The 19460-nt window shown below is 32.3% G+C and overlaps 3 protein-coding genes across 9 annotated transcripts in view; 1 reads left to right on the top strand and 2 right to left on the bottom strand.

Moving 5' to 3' along the window:
• The window catches only part of LOC127701283 (uncharacterized), a 526465-nt gene that overhangs the window by 235987 nt on the left and 271018 nt on the right, over nucleotides 1-19460 (bottom strand). The window lies entirely within an intron of this gene.
• LOC127701281 (anoctamin-10-like) overlaps nucleotides 4540-19460 on the top strand; it is a 65392-nt gene continuing 50471 nt past the window's right edge. For 2 of the 4 annotated variants that reach the window (XM_052205137.1, XM_052205141.1), the window contains exon 1: nucleotides 4549-4648. The gene's annotated coding sequence lies outside the window, so the exon portion shown is untranslated. Of the gene's footprint in view, nucleotides 4649-18798; nucleotides 18878-19267; nucleotides 19339-19460 lie in introns of those variants that run through there. The other 2 variants (XM_052205139.1, XM_052205140.1) reach the window with 2 other exon arrangements.
• On the bottom strand, nucleotides 11572-18731 carry LOC127701289 (leucine-rich repeat-containing protein 15-like). Its single transcript, XM_052205156.1, has 2 exons — nucleotides 18582-18731; nucleotides 11572-17984 (listed from the first exon to the last, which is right to left on the bottom strand). The coding sequence occupies exon 2, from the start codon at nucleotides 17975-17977 to the stop codon at nucleotides 16181-16183; it is 1797 nt and encodes a 598-aa protein (XP_052061116.1). The 5' UTR covers nucleotides 17978-17984; nucleotides 18582-18731; the 3' UTR covers nucleotides 11572-16180.

Genomic DNA, 19460 nt, shown 5'->3' with positions numbered 1-19460 from the left:
TTAATTGTTTTGGATTTTAACTAGCTGTCAGTAACTGCGAGTACTCTAAAATCGTACTTTCTTGTTAATTTGACCTGTTGATACTATTTGTAATGTTTTTTTGTTATTTAATGTTAACATGGATCTTGTCTATATACCAGCTTTGATTATTTTGAATTACTACAAATTTTCACTTCTTCGTACTATGACCATCAAAATTATTTCATTTCTCCTTAAATACTGTTCTTGCACATGTACAGGAAGTTTTATCTAGCACTAATTGTATAGTTTTATTGTTGATATTCACCCCATATGTATCAAGTGTTAGATTAGCTTTATTGATATTAAAGAAATTTCTTGGTATTCCTAAACGGAAGATTTTATACACACAGAAGAAGAAGTATACTTAACAACAAAATTATTTTCATTTACCTGTGTATAATATGACGCAGGTTTTTTCAAAAGTGATGATTTTCTAAAAAATGTTTAACATTTCACAGTGGTATCATACTTTTATTTACTTTTGACCTTAATTATTTATCCCTTATAATTTTTATTAACTATGTATTTGCATTCAGGTATCACAGATCAAATTTATTCGTTAGTTGTGTGTTAATTTACGTTTTTTGATTGAGTTAAGCCATCCAATTGATATTTTATAGTGTGTCTTTCTATGTTGTGATGTTATACTATTGTTTCAGAAAAGGGAGAAGGTTTGGTACCATTAAAACGTTTAATCCCGCTGCAAATGTTTGCACCTGTCCTAAGTCAGGATTCTGATGTACAGTAGTTGTCGTCTGTTTATGTAGTTCATATGTGTTTCTCGTTTCTCGTTTTTATATAGATTAGACCGTTGGTTTTCCCGTTTGAATGGTTTTACACTAGGAATTTTTGGGGCCCTTTATAGCTTGCTGTTCGCTGTGAGCCAATGCTCCGTGTTGAAGGCCGTACCTTGACCTATAATGGTTTACTTTTATAAATTGATACTTGGATAGAGAGTTGTCTCATTGGCACTCATACCACATCTTCCTATATCTATTGTATAAATATTGTTAGTGTTTCATAAGCCTCTAAAGGCTGGCTGATATAATATACAATTGCAGATGTCACTTGAATTGTAATTGTGGTGTTATATTATGTATATTGTATCAGGATGCACTTTAAATAAAATATATCTATCTATCTATAGGTTGAAATAAGAAAATTCAAAGAGAACATAGAGTGTGTAAAGTTTGTAAAATTTAAATGATGAGGAACACTTTTTCCTTCCTTGCCAAATCAGCAGTAATTTTAAAAATCCCCTTATAAATGCAATTAAAACCCTTTATCCTAATTTTAACCAGCTTGACTCAAACTTAAAACTTAAAACTATTTTAAATCCCAATAAAGGTATTTTGTCTAGTGTTGTGGGCTATATAAAGCAATCCATGGAGTTGCGAAAATAAGGTCAACATTGGTCAATTATCTATATACCTATATATATATTATTAATATTAACTTGACTTGTTTAGAACTTTTTTCAAGTATAGTATGTTTCTTGTGTACATGTCCATTATGTTTGCATTTTAACCCGCCAGGATTTTACTTTTTGCGATAAAGTTTATACGATATAATTGCAAATGAGACAACTAAACACCAAATACCAAAATGACGTAGATGTAAGCTATACAATTGGCCATCATACAATCTTCAACAATGAGCAAACCCCATACTCTATAGCAAGCTATAAAAGACAACAGCATGAACAAATGTTTATAACAAATAAAATGAGAATACCTATGCCTAAGGCTAAAAACAATAAACTAAAAAATAATTATGACAGACAGAAACCAACGACTACCACTGAATCACAGGCACTTAAAGAATGTGTGCTGTGGGGAAGGGGTAAATATGCCTACAAGCGCTCAACCTTACTAGTCTTGGACAATACTGTAAATGCGCAACATAAGAAACATTGTTAAATTCAATTATAAAACGGTGAAAAATGTCTGATTGGAATGAAACGCACAAAAAAAAGTAACAAAAGGACAATGAGACTGAGTACGTACAAAAATGTCCCTTTTGATCCTTGATAGCTAACTGTGTCAACAAGGTTTGACTAATGTGAAGAAGTTTCTAAAAGTATTTCTTTAAAAGTGTTAAAAATGTGATTAGTCACTTGAAATTGCAGGGACATAAGTATGCATCTTCCCTGTATTAAATGTCATTCTCTTTAAAATTTTCACAACAAAACTGGTTCAGCAACACCCAGCTAAACGCCATTTAAATTTGACTAATTGAGTAAACAGATTTTTAATTAAGATGGTTCGTGTCATTTTTTATGCCCAGCCGTAGGCAATAGGTGCATTAAGTGTTACCTTTGACCGTCCGTCCCTTTTGTGATTCCGCACTCTAACTCAAGTTTTCCAATCCAAATTTTATGAAACTCATACACAATGCTAAGAACCAAAACTTGCAGACAGAGTTCGAATTTGGGCAGTGAGTCACTTACCGTTCTAGAGTTATGCCCCTTTATAACTTGGAAAATTGCATTTTTGCTGTACTCTGAGACTACTATGTGTTATGGTAGTCTCAGCGCAGTCTAACTTTAATTTTACTCATCCAAATTTTATGAAACTCATACAAAATGCTAAGAACCAAAACTCGCAGACAGAGTAAGTCACTGTATGTATGCTACGTATAAGCCTCCTTTCATTTGGAGTCCAACCATGAGTTATAAAGTCAACAAAATAGTCATCAGCAAGCAAATCAGACCGTAATCAACCAAAATCAGCGATTGTCTAGTCAGTAGTCCGAGATTACTCTGACGCCGTGGCCCCAGCTTGTCTGGCAAAACAGCCGTTGGACGTCAGAGTAATCTCGGACTATCTAGTCGGCAACCTTTTCGACAAAGGCAACATATACTGAGCAAACAGAAACATGAGCAGAATCATAAGAAACATAATAGAAACAGGCCTTTTAATAGTACGACAAGATATTGTTGTCCAGTCGCCAATATCTGAAAAAGACCAAACTGTGGACAACTTAGCTACATGTACCACTACTATACTAAAAGATGAAGAGAGTGAGTTGGATAAAGAGGGTGTAAACTCGAGTCGAAAACGCGAAAAAGCAAAAATGCGAAATGATTTAACTTCTCGTTTTTACGTTTCGAATTCGCATTTTCGCCATCACGTTTTCGCCTTTTTGCATATTCGCGTTTTCGCGATTTCTCGATTTCGCAATTTCGTGTTTGTCAATCATCTTGTATAATTGATCTGATTGGTGATTAACATTTTAAGACAACCTGACTAGATAGTATTCTTTCAATTACTATTAATTGTTACAACGAGTACTTACGTATGAAAAATATTTGGTATAACGGGTAGCATAGGCGGATCCAGGGGGCCCCTTTTAGGAAAAAATTTGATTGATTATATAGGGAATCACTGAAGCATGACTGGACCGGCCCCCTCTTAGGACAGTCCTATGAAATATTGTCGCTCAAGACAATATTTCATGACTGTATCATGAAATTTTGTCCCCATCTATGAACTAATGTCCAGAGAAGGACAAATTTCCATATGAAATTTTGTCCATATACATACATTATTTCATAGATGATGTCTTGTTAAAGAGAGGTTATCCAAGGTTATATACTGTGTATATTGAGACAATATTTAATAGATGGATTGTCATGAAATTTTGTCTCATGAAAGGGAGGTTATAAATTTTTAATATTTTGTACAATGATATCATTAAAGTGTTTTATTTGATTGATAATAACAAACAAACATGCATAATTAATTTATACAGAAATTTACAGTTTATAAACACATACATGAAAAATATTTGTATAAAAAAAATCTAGAAATGCTCACAATTTTATGGCAGAGGATTCTCCAGGGAAGATTTGATTTGATTTGATTTTTGGTGTTTTAACGCCACTTTTAAGCACCGCTTTTGGGCTATTTCGTGAGGGCCAGTTTTTATTGATGGAGTCGGAAGCCGGAGTGCCCGGAGAAAACCACCGACCTTCGATAGGAAAACTGACAATCCTAGTCAATTAAGATTGGAGTCGAGTGCACCCGCACAAGCGGGGTTCAAACTCACAACCTCAGTGTTGACTGGCTATTGATTACAGTAGTAACTACTTAGACCACTCGACCGCCGAGGCCCCTCAAGTTCTCCAGCATGGGAAGCCATGATATATTTAAGGAATATTTTCATGGCATGACAGTATTTCACAGTGAAATATGTCATGGACTATTTCATAGTGAAATATTGTCTAGAAGAAGGTGACAAAAATTCATTGGCATGGGCACTTTTTTTACAATGAAATATTGTCCGCGGACAATATTAAATGAAATTTTATCCCACAGACAATTTTTCATGGGGAACATTATCTTATGTTACATAAGGACTTGTAGTGCAAATATTATTTACATTGCGTTTTTGCCCTATAGAATATGAATGGCGAAAAGGCGAAACGCGAAATCCGACCACCATAGATCTTAATATTATTTCCACACGGAAAGTGCTCCTGCGCACGTCGACTTCGGCTATAATTTTACAATAGAACTGGTTTACTGTTCGAGTTTCTCTCTGCAGGAATCAGTATATATGTTTTGAAAAATTCAAGCAAGTAACTGTAGATGTTCACAAAGTTTCCAGGAACACGCAAGTTTGAGTACGACGTTATATAGAAATAATGTAAGAAATATGATAATGTGGACATGCACACACATTTTTTGGCCTTTTTTTCTCTGTAATATAAAATGGTGTCTTTCAGCAGGTCAGGATCCGGGATAACCATTATTGGCATTAATTGGTTGATTATACCTCAATTCAGGTATAATCCACCATTTGACATGTAATGAGATACACCAATTTGAGGTGTAAAGGAGGTTTTATCCAAAAAGTTTTTTGAGAGATATTGTTTACAAGTTACAAAATGTAGATTCAAATTAATTTCAACTAGGACTTTTATACTAACATTATAATAGTCCCAGATTTCAAGAATAAAACATGTAAAATTTTCAACTAGGACTCATACCTAACTACTGTATTTATATGAGTAGTGTTCGGTAATTCCTTCCGTCCGGTAAACCCGCCCACTCCCATTTACTTCCATAATTGTCACTTCTGTGAATATTTCGTCTGCTGTTTTATTCATAGGAACTGTACTTATCTTTAGACTTTACTGCATGTCAAATGTTAAAGAAAAATCCTTTATTGCTAAAATATCTAGTGATAAATATAATACAGTTCCTAAAGCTAACGATAATCTATTATTGCTTACAAAACTCGTTTCTGCCTTGAAATTTATTTTTTTTTCGATTGTCTGGAATCCCTTTATAAATGGTCTATTAATAGATCACCTTTTCCTTTCATAAATATGATTAACTGGCCCTCCATACATATTTACTGCCCATGGGCAAATTTACCAGACAAACACATTTCCGATAAAAACAGTTAACCCACTTGTTTTGTTGACTTTAAAATTTATTTCAGACATTTTCGGGAAATGGGATAAACTACTCAAAATTGATTTGCCAGTGAATCGATTTATGTTAAATTTGATACAATTTGTTTATAATTAAGCAGAAATACATACAGTCAAAGCCTAATGTGGGCTGATTTACCGGACTGCATCCTAGGTCACATTTTTCGAGAATTGTTTGTTGTTATATTTGTTGTTATTAAGAATTAATTTTAATGACTTAATTGTAATTTAGCTGACTCTAATTTAGGTATAATTATTTTGTTTTTGATCTCACTTTATTATTGTTTTAATTATCTTTGGTTGTTTATTAATGAAAATTACAATTTTGTAAAGTAATCTAGCCAGCTTGGAGTGAGTAAAAACAAAGACATGAACTGGAATTTGTTTTTGCAGTTACATGTACATGTAGGCACCTATGATCTTGAGTGACACTCAATGAGTGTGTTTTGACAAATTTGTTATGTATTGAAGAGGATATTGGGACCACCTTATGATGTTCTTGGAAAGGCACTTATAACAAAATCCTTTCTTAATATTGCCTCTATAAATGATGAACTTTAGTTTTGTCTAGTTTGGGGGCATGTGGGCACACCCTTTTTCAAAATCCTGGATCTGCATCTGCTTTTGGCTACAATGGCTGTGTTTACACCTCAAAATTTACTCTGAAAAACCTGTAGACTTTAACAATAGACAAGCACTTTTTTGTAGGTACATATACAGTGACCTACAGTTGTTTACATCCTTGTCCTGTGGTCATGTTGGTCACTGGTTAATTCATGTAGGTGTCTCACTTACAATTCTTACCACATCTTCTTCTTTATTATATTTATACAATATATATACATCTAGCTCTAAATTGCATTGAGCCCCAAAAATTATCAAAGATAAACCATCAAATAAAAGTCATAAACACAAAGGTATTGAGATGACTTTTATGACAAGTATACAAAGTGAAATACAATAAATATATGTTAATAATCAGAACATTGAATAACAATGCAATTGTACATATTGTCTGTCCTCAATTGTGTATTTTTTATGTATTAACAAACAGACCGAATATAACACATATACAGTGAATAAGAGGCAAAAGACACCAAAAGGATATTTAAACTCAAAAGTCCACAACAAACTGACACCAACATGGCATAAATGCTGAATAGACAAACAGTTCACGAAACACAGCATTAAAAACTAAAAGAGTAAACAATACAAAACCAGGGATGATCTCATGTGCTCTGGAAGAGTAAGAAAATCCTGTTCCACATGTGGCCTTACATGATTTAACCTGTCTAAACAGTCAGGTGAACTACTGAAATAAGTGATTTATAAAATCATATTAAATCACTTATTTAAGTAGCAAATTCGAAATTTTGTCACAAATTGTGATTTCGTAGTTTTACCAAAATTTTAAACATATAGGTTTAGATTATATCTTATTATTAGTAAAATTGAAAAAAAAAAGGTTTATGCCTTTGATGCAATCATTTAGCTGTAAATTCTATATTTGTTGAAAAAATGCTATAATGAAGGCTTTACATAATGCACTGATACTTTCTTAACAGATTTTTCCCAGCAGTGGGAGTATTTTTCCTGTAAATTTCAAGGTTTCATCTTACAGATTATGTAATAAAATTTTACTGTTCGCGATCAAAATTTCACTGTTCGGGGGTGTTGAAATTAGTTGGGGTAATTAAAATAAAAATACTCAAAGAAGTGATTTTTTTTTAAAGAAATATGAGGTATGATACTTAAACAAGTGATTTTTCATGTCATTATCCCAGATTCAGTACAAGGTCATCACCTGACATGACCGGTCATCATATCAACATAGATGTTGGTTCTGATAATTTTAGAAACATAATTAGTCCCTGGATCATTAGTATTGTATATTTAAAGCTAGAATAAAATTAAATCACTTAGTCTAGTGATTTATTTGTACTACTAAATAGGTGATTTATATTAAAGAAAGACAACTCTTACTTCCAACATTTATGGAGACAATGTTACTTGAATCAGCGATTAAAAAAATCACTCATTTAAGTAAGTCCCCTGACTGCTAAACCTAACCCCTCAAGGACAGATGGATTTGTTCAGTTTATACAGATCCATAATGTTTTAATAATGGCATAAAGGGAATTTGAAGTAAGTCTTCTTTAGACAAGTTTCCAGTTTAGAAAGGTTTTAGTTTATACAGGTTTCTGCCTTCACTGTGCTAGTATTTCAGTGCACACAAGTAGATTCAATTCAAAATGACTCTTCGTGGTGTTGAGTGAATAACTGTGAAACAGGGTAATTGCTAGTGAATTAGGTGAAAACACTTGTTTACAAAATAAAAATAAGGAGTTGTGGTATGATTGCCAATGCAACTATCCACCAGAGTCAAAATGACATGGATGCACCCCTTGTCGGAATTTGTAACGGAATGCATCATACTAGCATATGTTAAGATAAAGAGGTCATTCCAGGTACGAAACCGGAGCCTACAATACAACATTAAGTGATAAACGAAGTTGAAACACCAAACGAGACTAGAGTAATGTATTCATCACAACATAGTCACGACATTCTCCTGAAAACAGCAACTGCACCAGTTATATATGACGACCAAGAAGTAGAATGTAACATATTATTTAACGAGGGAGCACAGCGTTCTTTCATAACTCAGAAATTGGCTGATAAACTCGAAATTAAACCAACAGGAAAAGTCAGCATTCAACTGTCTGCGTTCGGAGATTTATCTCAGAAAGTTCGTAACTTAGACACTGCAACAATACAACTACAGACCGACACAGGAGAAAAGGTGAGTATTAACACACTCATTGTTCCGGAAATTGCCGTCCCGATTAAGAACAAGATTTCCCAGACTACAAGGAGCTTGCCACACTTAAGAGAACTTAAACTTGCACATTCTGTGCAAAGTACAGAACGTTTCGAAATTGACTTACTCATAGGCCCTGACTACTATTGGGACATTATCGAGGACAAAGTTATTAGAGGAAACGGACCTACCGCTGTTCAGTCAAAGATCGGATATCTATTATCAGGACCGATCAATAGAAACATCAACCAGTCGTCAACATCTACAATTCTTGAAAACGACATATCATACAAGAACACAGCTATTGACAACGAGGAAGGAAAATCCACGACAAAGTTGCCATTGAAATATGATCATCGAGATCTAGTACATTTGTTTGTACCTTCAAATATGATCGCTGCTAAAAGTAAGACAAATCACATATCACAATTGTTCGTACAAAGCAGAGTGCATTTAAATCCACTTGATGAAAAGCTGAAAAGAAGTACTAGTAACTTGCTACCTAGACCGCCCGAATGAACACACCCTCAACTGGTGGAGTCAAAAAGCCACATAGATACAGGACAGGAACTTACAACGTGTAAAGAAAATTACCGTTTCGTGAAGCTGCCGTGTGTGCCAGAAGAAACATCCATGAATGGACTAAGAGATAAACTTTAATTGTGATCAGTTAAGGTTAAGGAACTAGATTATTTTATTTGAGATGGACATTAATTTTAAATTTCTTTTATATATATTGTGAACTTAAACTTTTTAATTTTCGTTACATATTTCACTTTTGTCGGCCCCCAGAATGTCGGAAAATACGTGAAGTACTAACATTGAACTATGGTAACGTTGTAACCATAACGCTGTAGTGAATAACGTTATTGTATAGATTCAATAGCTATCACGACGATTAAACGTATATAGAAAACACAACGTATTTATTGAGATTCCACAACACCCCTGTCACATGCCTGTCATTTAATTATGTAGTTAACATTTGATTATATGTCTGTTTATGTGATATGGTGCGCATGTATAATTAATTTGTCAATCATTGTATATATCCTATAAGCTGTATATACATAATTGCTTTTGGAATAAAAGTATTATTATTAATAGCAATTGGAATATACAGAGAGATATATTAATTTCAAAGTAAATCAAATACAATTTCCTATATTTTGCATGTTTTGTGAAAAATCACCCCAAGAGTGATATAGTGAGTGTTAACTGAATCATCCTTTGTGTATTGTAGTTGTTAAAAAATTTGCACATGAAAATTCACTCTCTACTCAAGTATGTCAAACATTTGTAAAAGATCTATCAAGTAGAGAGCCTTACCACTGGCAGTACTTTAAGAAGTACAGGTCAGCAATTTCTGACTGATCCTTAGGCATAAAATTAAAAGAGTTCCAAATTCAATTTAATGAAGATACTATGAACATAGGTCGAGTGAATATGCCACCATAAACTGACTACATGAAAATATAGGTTGAACATGTGTAATGTGATACAACATCAAGTTTCTCTTTACACACCAAATCTCCATTTTTAGTCCCATGACAAAAAGGTGTAATATATTTCTAGGAAAAAGATAAACATGTGGCAAAGTGGCTTTAATATTGTACATCCCCCGGACCCTTTCTGTTCCAAAATAATATTACCTGCTATTTGGCCTTGCATAAAATATTTTTTTATAAGACTTTTGCCCTATAGTCGGACAGAAGACCTCCATAAATAACATACATGACATGCCTAAACAGCTACAAAAAATGAAAACTTGTACTTTGGACTCTTGCATTGGATAGTTGTCTCATTGGCAATCATACCATATCTCCTTATCTTAATATCAATATTTGATAAACTTAACAAATATATTTTTACTGGAAGAAAATAAAGATGGGACACCATTAATATTGACACCTGGACATGAATTCAACATTGAACACATGGAATTTTTTTAAAGGGAAATAAATTGCTTCGTCGAGCACAGCTGGATAAACCGCAGAGGTCCAACCCGGAACAGTTGGGGCAAAAATGTACACAATATTCACGCTTGATACAGGTCTGAATTTGGATTGTAATTAAATATTTGACACATAATAGGTTTCTGACACAGAATAACTAGTCAAAGAACTTAGAATTGGTTATATGATTTGAATTTATAGTTTTTTTTAATTGTCCATTAACCAGGAAACCCTTGTTTTTCCCCCTTTTTTGCCCCTATTTCCTAAACGGTTTGAGCCATAATCCCCCAAAGCCAATCCTAACCATCCCTTTGTGGTATGGAAACTTGTGGTATAATTTCAGAGAGATCCAATCACCGTTCCACAAGTCATTGTCTGGAAACTAGAAAAATGCTTATTTGGGCCCCTTTTTGGCCCCTAATTCCTAAACTGTTAGGACTTTAATCCCCAAAATCAATCCCAACCTTCCTGTTATTGTTGTTAACCTTGTGTTTAAATTTCATAGATTTGTATTTACATTTACTAAAGTTATTGTCCGGAAACCAAATGTCTTCGGATGTTGACGTGATACCAATATCATGAATATACGACCGCAAAATTTTTTGCCGTTGTATAATAAAAAAGAAAATGACTAGTGTAATCATTTTGTATAAGTTCTAATCCGAAAATGGTCAGATTTTTCTAAAATATGTAAAAGTGATTCATTATCCAGTTTGCATATATACCCTACCATTTACATGTTGTAGAGAGGGAAAATGGTTTGAAAATGTCAAAGTAGTTTTCAACAAACGTTTCATTAATTCCTTAAAGACATTGCTGTATTACATAACAGGGGCGGATCCAGCCTTATTTAAAAGGGGGTTCCAACCCAGGATAAAGGGGGGGGGGGGGGGTTCCAACCATATGTCCCCATTCAAAAGCATTGATCGTCAATAAAAAGGGGGGTTGCAACCTCCGAAACCCCCCTTGGATCTGCCACTGCATAATGTACATGAACATCAACAAGTACTTTTTGTATTCCATTACTGTATATACATGCTGTATCATGGCAAATAATCCTTACAATTATTTCGCATGGTGAAAACTATTTCATGCATATTTTAAAAGAAAGGAATCTCTAGCGGCATGACAATCTTATTTTTTTATTAAGAAAAAGAAATTAAATGACTATAATTATTGAAAACAACACTTTTTAGCAAGCCTTTTAAAGGGCATTATAACTTTGTGTTGCATTTTTCCTAAATAAAGAGGAATTGTATAAAAAAGTGCTTGTAGCATCTTTTTGGATGGGACTGTGATATCCTGTTCATACAAACACAAAGTCATATGAATATTTGTCTATAAAATATTTTTATTGCAATATTCATGATATGCATAATAAATTTATGTTTTATGATACTTAATAACATCAACATGTATACAATGAACATGATACAGTAATATGTTTTGCATACAATATACAAAATTGTTTAAGTTAATGTCCAAATATATTTTTTAGGCAAGGGTGATACCATTATAATGAAGCATAAATTAGAGTAAATATATGAACCAGTTAGATTGTGTGAAAATCACTGAAAAAGGTTACAGAAATTTTGTAATTCAAATAGAAAGTAAAAGCTTTATTTGTTGCATGTATCTGCAATTACATGTATCTTCACATAATTTACAACAGTTTTAAGAATTCTATGTATTTTAAAAATATTTCTAAAGCCATAGCTTCATAGTCTATTATTTTTTTTTCCATTTATTTAACTCCACTTTAAAGGCATGAAAGGGGCATTAGCTAAAAAGTTGACAATAAATAAAAATATGACTTTATTGTTCCAAATGTTTATAAAAGTGGAATTGTGAAATAATATTTTGCTGTAAGCAGTCAGCTCGTTCAATTTTGTCAAAATAAGCTCAAAAACATTAATGATATATAATTGGTTTGCAAGTCAGTAATTCAACTCATTTGAAACTTTATTCACTTGAACTTCAATTTAACCCTTCACTGAGGAAGGGCTACCCATGGGCTAAGCATGTTTAGTAATTAAAAAGAAAAGAACTTCAATATTGAAGTGAAGCAAGGCAGCCACCAGGAAGATCCCTTTTGTTGACTGATTCTGCCCACAAAAAATCATCCAAATACATTTAACATAATATATTTACCTATTTTTGTAATCTATTACATGAAATCAAACAGACATAGAAAAATTTTCATTAAATGATTGCACATGCTTGCTTTTTTAAAAATATTTATATTTATAGAATAGAGAATGTAAAATATTTATGTTTACATGAGGTCATATGACCAACAGAATTTTTGGAAATAATCTTGATGGTTAATTAGATGATATCTATTCTAAAATACACACAAAATGGTGATACATTATAACAAGCCCATGCATTTTTTTGTTTCTTTAGGTCTTTTTGTAATTTGGATAGACATTTATTATGTTATAAATAGAATACTGTGGATTCATTATTATTCGTTGGATACCAATTTTCGTGGATTTCGTGGGTACAGGTGAACCACGAATTTAAATGTTTAACGAACTGCAAATTTCTATAGGGCTGTATGCAGACTTAGGCAAAATCACGAAATCAAATATCCACAAAAATGCAGGTTTTCATCAATCCACGAAAATTGGTACCCACGAAAATAAATGAATCCACAGTATGAGATTTTGAGTTGAATTGGTGAACATGAATTTGACAGCTAAATTCAACCATTTTTATCTCTGCTTATATATACAATCTTAAAATAATAAATGCATGTATATATATACATGTATTTCCCATTACACCATTGAAAAGAAATAATGAATACAAGTAGTCGAAATTTGTATTGTAGAACTGGGAGATAATATATTGATGGGACTTGATAATCGACCCTCGTATCGATTACATTGTTGGGTCATTTATTATTACCATTATGATACGGAAACAGATATGTGTCAAATTACGTACACATACTCACTATTATTGACTATAGTATTTCATTAAATATTACTTGTATTGATCACATTTTTTAACAATGAATGATTTGTCTTTTAGGATAGTATAACAGTCCCAGAGTAGAAATACACAAGATACAAGCAAAAAATTGACCCTTGCAAATATAAGAGAAGGCAGACAACTCTTGCAAAGCAAAACTAGGTATAGGAAAATTGCAAATAATCATTTCACAGAGTTATGCTTGTATGTAAATGCATGCTTGTTACAATCTTTTCCTCAAATTCATTACCACAATTCTTTTACAGACATAAACAAATGATTTTAATACAAGTACTACAGATATCAATATGGATTATAATACTCGTTGAGTATAGCTACATTTATCTAAATATTGAGTATTAAAGTTATACTAGTGAATTAACTTTTTATCAATTCTTTTTTCTTTTACAGTAACAGTTGACATAAAAAATACATTGATTTTTAAGACAAAATTGGTTAGTCCTATCCTGTCAATTCAGAACATATTGCACACATAATTTGTCCATATTTTGATTTTTGAGGATTTTTTTTGCCTCCCTTTGAATATCATATTTTCTTCCCTTCAAAGCAAAATATTTGAAAACTCATAATAATTAACAAATTAAGAAATTCAATTTCTGATAAAGTATGTTGAACTATGAGCGAGTCTCAATGTCCACACAAACAATGTCTCAACCAATTTCTAACAGTTATCCTACCACAATGCAATACCATTTCTGAATTTGGCAATTAAATATTAATAAATAATTCCTGTACTGCATATATAACAATATAATAAAAGTACCAATGACTAAAAGTTTCAATGTATTGCAATGTTAACTGTGTCATATTTTTAGCTTAATAAAAACAATACAATTTTGAGGCTCCTCATGGGGAGTCCAAGTAATCACATAATCACAATTTTTTTGCAAACATAATCGCATAATCATTAATTATTTTTTTAAACAAGATAATCAAATAATCAAAAATACAGTCCTAGATTATCAAATAATCAAATAATCATGAAATATTTGGTCTGGTAATCAAATAATCACTTGTTTTGATTACAAAATCATTGTAAAAAGCTAATGCAAATTATACAATGATTCAATTAATTGGAATATATATAAAATTTCAAGGGAAACAAAATTATGACAAAATAAACAAATAAACAATTCTTTGTTTTAAACACCTAGTTTGTATAGTTCAATAATAAATGCCTTCAAAATATTTAAAAAAAAATGTGTTTTACTATGAAATATATCCTGGTAGCAAAAAAAGCAGGTGGCCAATAATTTTGGCCATGCACTAGTACTGTACATTCATACTATATACTTGATATATATTTAATAGCATAAATGTAAGTTCACCGACAAACATTTTATATACATTTGTACTTAAAACTCTTTTTAGCAATCAGAAGGAGAGCTTAGAGAAGTGTGCATATATAAGACTTGATAACACAATTTGAAAGTGAAGTCAGTACAAAAATTTTCATATTTAATAAGCAGATATAGTTTGAAATATATTTGATTTTACGGCCAATTTTGCCCCAAATTTTACCCCCATTTGCAGCTTCATACTTTGTAAAATGTAAATTTTAATTGATTTTTATACTTAAAAATTTTGTTAATTTCAGTATTGCATGTATTCTTATCCTCTTATCACTGTGGAAGCAAGCACCATAATATTTACCACATACATTGCTATATTTTTAAACAGTTTATTTAAAATTCTATTAAGGATGTACACCTCTGAGGAGCCAAAAATTTCTAGAATTAAACTTTTTTTCTTAACCTGATTTTTGGGTTTATATGACTCTAAAAAAATAATTGATGATGAAAAAATCAAATGGTGGTGCACTTCTTTTTTTGCTACAGCCCTTTGAAAGTACCCAGTTTTGATGATTTTCTCATTTTTCATCAATTTTTACCAATTTTTGGGCTATTATCGTGAAAAAAATCACAGTTCCACAATTAAACTTTTTTTCATACTTTCAATAAAGATGAAGTGGACCAATCTGAATAAATTTAACTTAAAAAACTATAGGTAGGTGTTGATATAAGAAAGTTTTATCATATTTTGATGCTTTTTTGTGTCAAATTTACCATGTTGTCAATTTTGTAAATTTGTGATTTTTCTCTATTTTTAGAACAAAATGCGTATTATTTCAACTTCTTTGTTATAAATGATTGAAAAAATACATATCTAAGAAATTTGAAAAGAAAAAATTGATATGGGATGTACATATTTCTGGTAAAATCATTTCTTGTACCCCTCACCCATTTTTTTCAAAATTTTGGCTAAAAAGACTGACTTGATTGGTAATAAAATTTGAAAAATTTATTACTCAAAAACTAGTTATTGTAAATACACAATTTTTTCACAGAGTTAAGTTTGATTATAACATTTTTTAAATTCATTGATATTTTCCACTTTGTATCACATGTTTCGGAAATAATTCCAGAACGAGATTTCAACGAGACTGAAACGTCAGAAGAATACATCCTCAAGTTAAATGAGTTGTTGCATTTTTTAAATGCACTTTGTTAATAAAAACTTTCATATAAAATCCAAAAAAAAGTAGAAAAATTATAATATAAAGAAAACATAACAAAAAAGATTAAAGTCAGCTGAGTTGCTGACTAAATGTTGCTGTAGAATAACTTCTTTTTACTATCCATTTTTTGTTTACCAAAGTACTTGTACTACACCTGTATACACTGTACAATTCATAAGAGAATATATATATATTTCTTTAAACATCAACCATTATTTCCCTGCATGTATTGGCAAATTTTTTGTTGACTTAAATTGATGAATGTAGCTTTTTGTGAATGATATATTGCCTAATAAATTAATTACCCTGTTCAATTTGCAACAAAAGTCATTGGCCTACAATACATTTTACATACTAATCTATCATGAATGCATGTACAACATCTACAATGTACACGTACATGTATGTATATACTATTACAGCTACACTGCAGATTCTCTCCCCATTGGATTATAACCTACACTGTTTAATGTTGAATATGATTGGGATCTATGGGATACATCAAGTTCTTTACGTGACATTTCAGGAGAACCACGAGAAACAGCACTAGGATTTGGTACCATTGAATGAAAAAAATTCCGGACAACAAAACTTTTATCTGACTCGTCAAGTGATCCTACTTCTGGGTCATGGAATGGTTTTGTTGACCGGTCTTTGTCACCAAGTTCTGTGCTACTGATTTGAGAATCGTTACATGACAGACTTATCTTCCCTTGTGAGTGGCGTATACATATTATAATGATAGCTATGATAATGGTAAAACAGATTATGCACCCTACAGATATTCCAATTACTTGAGATTTTTTAAGTGGCGATCTTTCAGTTACTTTTTCACATTTTAAATCTCTTTCATCTGTGAGTTTTATTATTTGACCTGCTAATTTTGGAGGGGAAGAACATTTGGGATGTCTGCAATCAAGAGAATACAATGAACTGCAATACATATTTCCAACATTTGATGTTGAAAGCCATCTTCTAAATGGAAGTATGTGGCAATCACAATGCCAAGCGTTTTGTTCTATGTTTACTTGTGACATGTGATTAAAAGAATCCAAAACAGGTTGTGGAGTGTATGGAATTCTATTCCTTGATAGGTCCAGTGTTTCTAGCCTCTGTAATTTACCAAATTCATCAATGTCTAAATGGTTCAATGCACACATTGATAAATTTAAGTGTTGTAGCCTGTATAGGCTATTTAAACAACCCTCTGGAATTGTTCCTAGAGGATTTCCAGCCAAATTAAGTTTTGTCAATTGTAAAGCTATCTGACTAAAAGCGTTTCTGTGAATACTGCTGATAACATTTTCAGATAAATCTAATTCTTGAACATCAAAGTGATCAAATACACCATATTGTATTTGTCGAATTCTATTTTTAGCTAAGCACAACTTGGCCATGTGCATATTAGAAAACTGGTCTCTTTTTAATGATTCTATGCGGTTTCCATCTGCAATGAGTGTATTTAGATATGGGGACTTTTGGACAAAAACTTCTGATGATGGAAGTAACACTACTCTATTGAAACCAATATCTAAAATTTGAACGATTCTGGAATTTGCAAATAAATCACTTGGTATAGCTGTCAAATCACAGTGCCTCAAATTCAAACGTTTTAAAGATCCAAGTCCTTTCAGACCATCTCCATGCAAATTTTCAAGCTTATTTCCATTGAGTGTTAAGATCTGTAAATGAGTCAATGTTCTGAATACACCTGAATTTAAGTCTGTGAGTAAATTTTCACCAAGATCCAATTTTTGCAAATGAACCAACGGAAGTAACTGTTCACCAAGTTCAGAGATCCTATTGGATGACAAATCTAACGATCGTAAATTTGTCAATCCAGCAAATGCATTTGTAGAAATTGTACTAATACTGTTATGGGTCAGATTTAAATTCACAATATTTGAAAGAAGTTCAAAAGAATTGTCATAAATATTACTAATATAGCAATTCCGTAAGATGAGAGTTTTCAAGTTTGTGGCAGTTATCCCACTGAAATCTGTTGGAGATAGAGAATTAACTGTTGTTGAAATAACTTCAAGGTAACTTGTTGACGCGTCCAAAGTTGAAATGATGGTTTGTAGACTTCCACCACTACTACATGTTACCTCTTCTTTACTGTTCTTTCTTAAACATGTACATGTAGTAGGGCATCCAGTAACAAGAACTGCACATGTACCCAGCAATATTGTTAGAGCATAGATGTAACGGTCAATCATATTTTATCTACAATTATAAAAAATATACTATAAAAATTTTGTTAGGTCACATTTTTTTCCATTTCTATAATACAGATTGGCTTTGATTCTTGATATGCATAACTGGCTAAACTTGTCTCAAGTCAGTATAAAAATAAGAAGACATGGTATGATTGACTTGTCTACTCTCTTGTGCTTGTGAAATAGGTATGCGCTGGTATGAATCGGGATCGAGGTTCCATTATCAAATACTTTCGCTGTGTTTTGTTGTATGGCAGTGGCGGATCCAGAAATTTTCATAAGTGGGGGCCCACTGACTGCCTAAGAGGGGGCCCGCTCCAGTCATGCTTCAGTGATTTCCTATATAATCAACCAATTTTTTCCCACAAAAGGGGGGCCCGGGCCACCTCCCCCCCCCCCCCCCCCCCCCCCCACTAAATCCGCCCCTGTATGGTAGCATGATTGTGTTGTTATTTTCATTTATTTGGTATCTTATACGTTTGTTTATATGCAAGTTGTAATTGGATATTTGGGAAGAGACGAAATTCTGCACCATTCCTCAATTGCTACTGTGATAGCGGTAAACTTTGCACATTCCTCTGTATTTAACAGGTGTTAAACTCACCAAAAAATGTTTTTTTCTTTTTCATTATGAAGGCTGCATGTTTGGTAATCCCGATAGGTTCATATTTAGTAAATTCTCTATGAAATTTGGCTCGTTTCACAGTTTTACTGTTATCAACTTTAGTCAGCCATATTTAGTTTAGTGTCCCAGTTAAATGTCATACCTGAGTGACGAATCGCTCACCTGTGACTTTTTCCGGATTTCATCGTAATGTGATGACACCTACGATTTTAATCTGGCTGGAATGCGAACCTCTTTGATGATTGATCTTTGAATACCGATTGATATTTTGATCTGTAAGTTTTAATTTCGGATGCATTCCCACGTGCACACAAAATATGTAAACAAACAGGTAAGGCGCACAACAGATTGCATTTACAGGTAGATATACAACGTAACAGTCTTATTTGATAGTTTGACATGCTGATTTATAGCCATTCTGACACATAGTATGTTTTGCTATTCAGTTAAATATTGTCTATTGTATTAGATGAAACATCACTTAGATTAATTTCCTATTCCATGCAATTATATTCTTTTTCAAAGGGCGTTTGATGAATTCTTAAAATGTAAAATGATATTTAAACTAAAGAAAAAGGTTATGTTGTGGTAATTCTATATTTTCATATTAACAATTGAACAACTGAGGTGTCTAAATTATCAGTAACAATTCATTTTTATTTTAGGGACTAATATAGACAAGAACTGAGACTACTATAGCACACTGTAACACATATGCATTATATAGTAGTTTCAGGTGAGAGACTAAGGAACATTAATAGAAAATCAGCTAAACTCTTATTGAATCAGTTATTTTTCTTTAGAAAACCTATCTTTAAGATGCCATTTACAAGAATACAACAACCTATGTCATGATAT

The sequence above is a fragment of the Mytilus californianus genome, unplaced genomic scaffold, assembly GCF_021869535.1.
Source record: "Mytilus californianus isolate M0D057914Y unplaced genomic scaffold, xbMytCali1.0.p SCAF_5, whole genome shotgun sequence".
NCBI classification, from domain to species: Eukaryota; Metazoa; Mollusca; class Bivalvia; order Mytilida; family Mytilidae; genus Mytilus; species Mytilus californianus.
This window is presented reverse-complemented; position numbering and strand designations above follow the sequence as displayed.

Bases quoted from the DNA above. Each gene is read 5' to 3' on its own strand.
- LOC127701289 (XM_052205156.1), bottom strand. From the start codon at position 17,977: ATGATTGACCGTTACATCTATGCTCTAACAATATTGCTGGGTACATGT.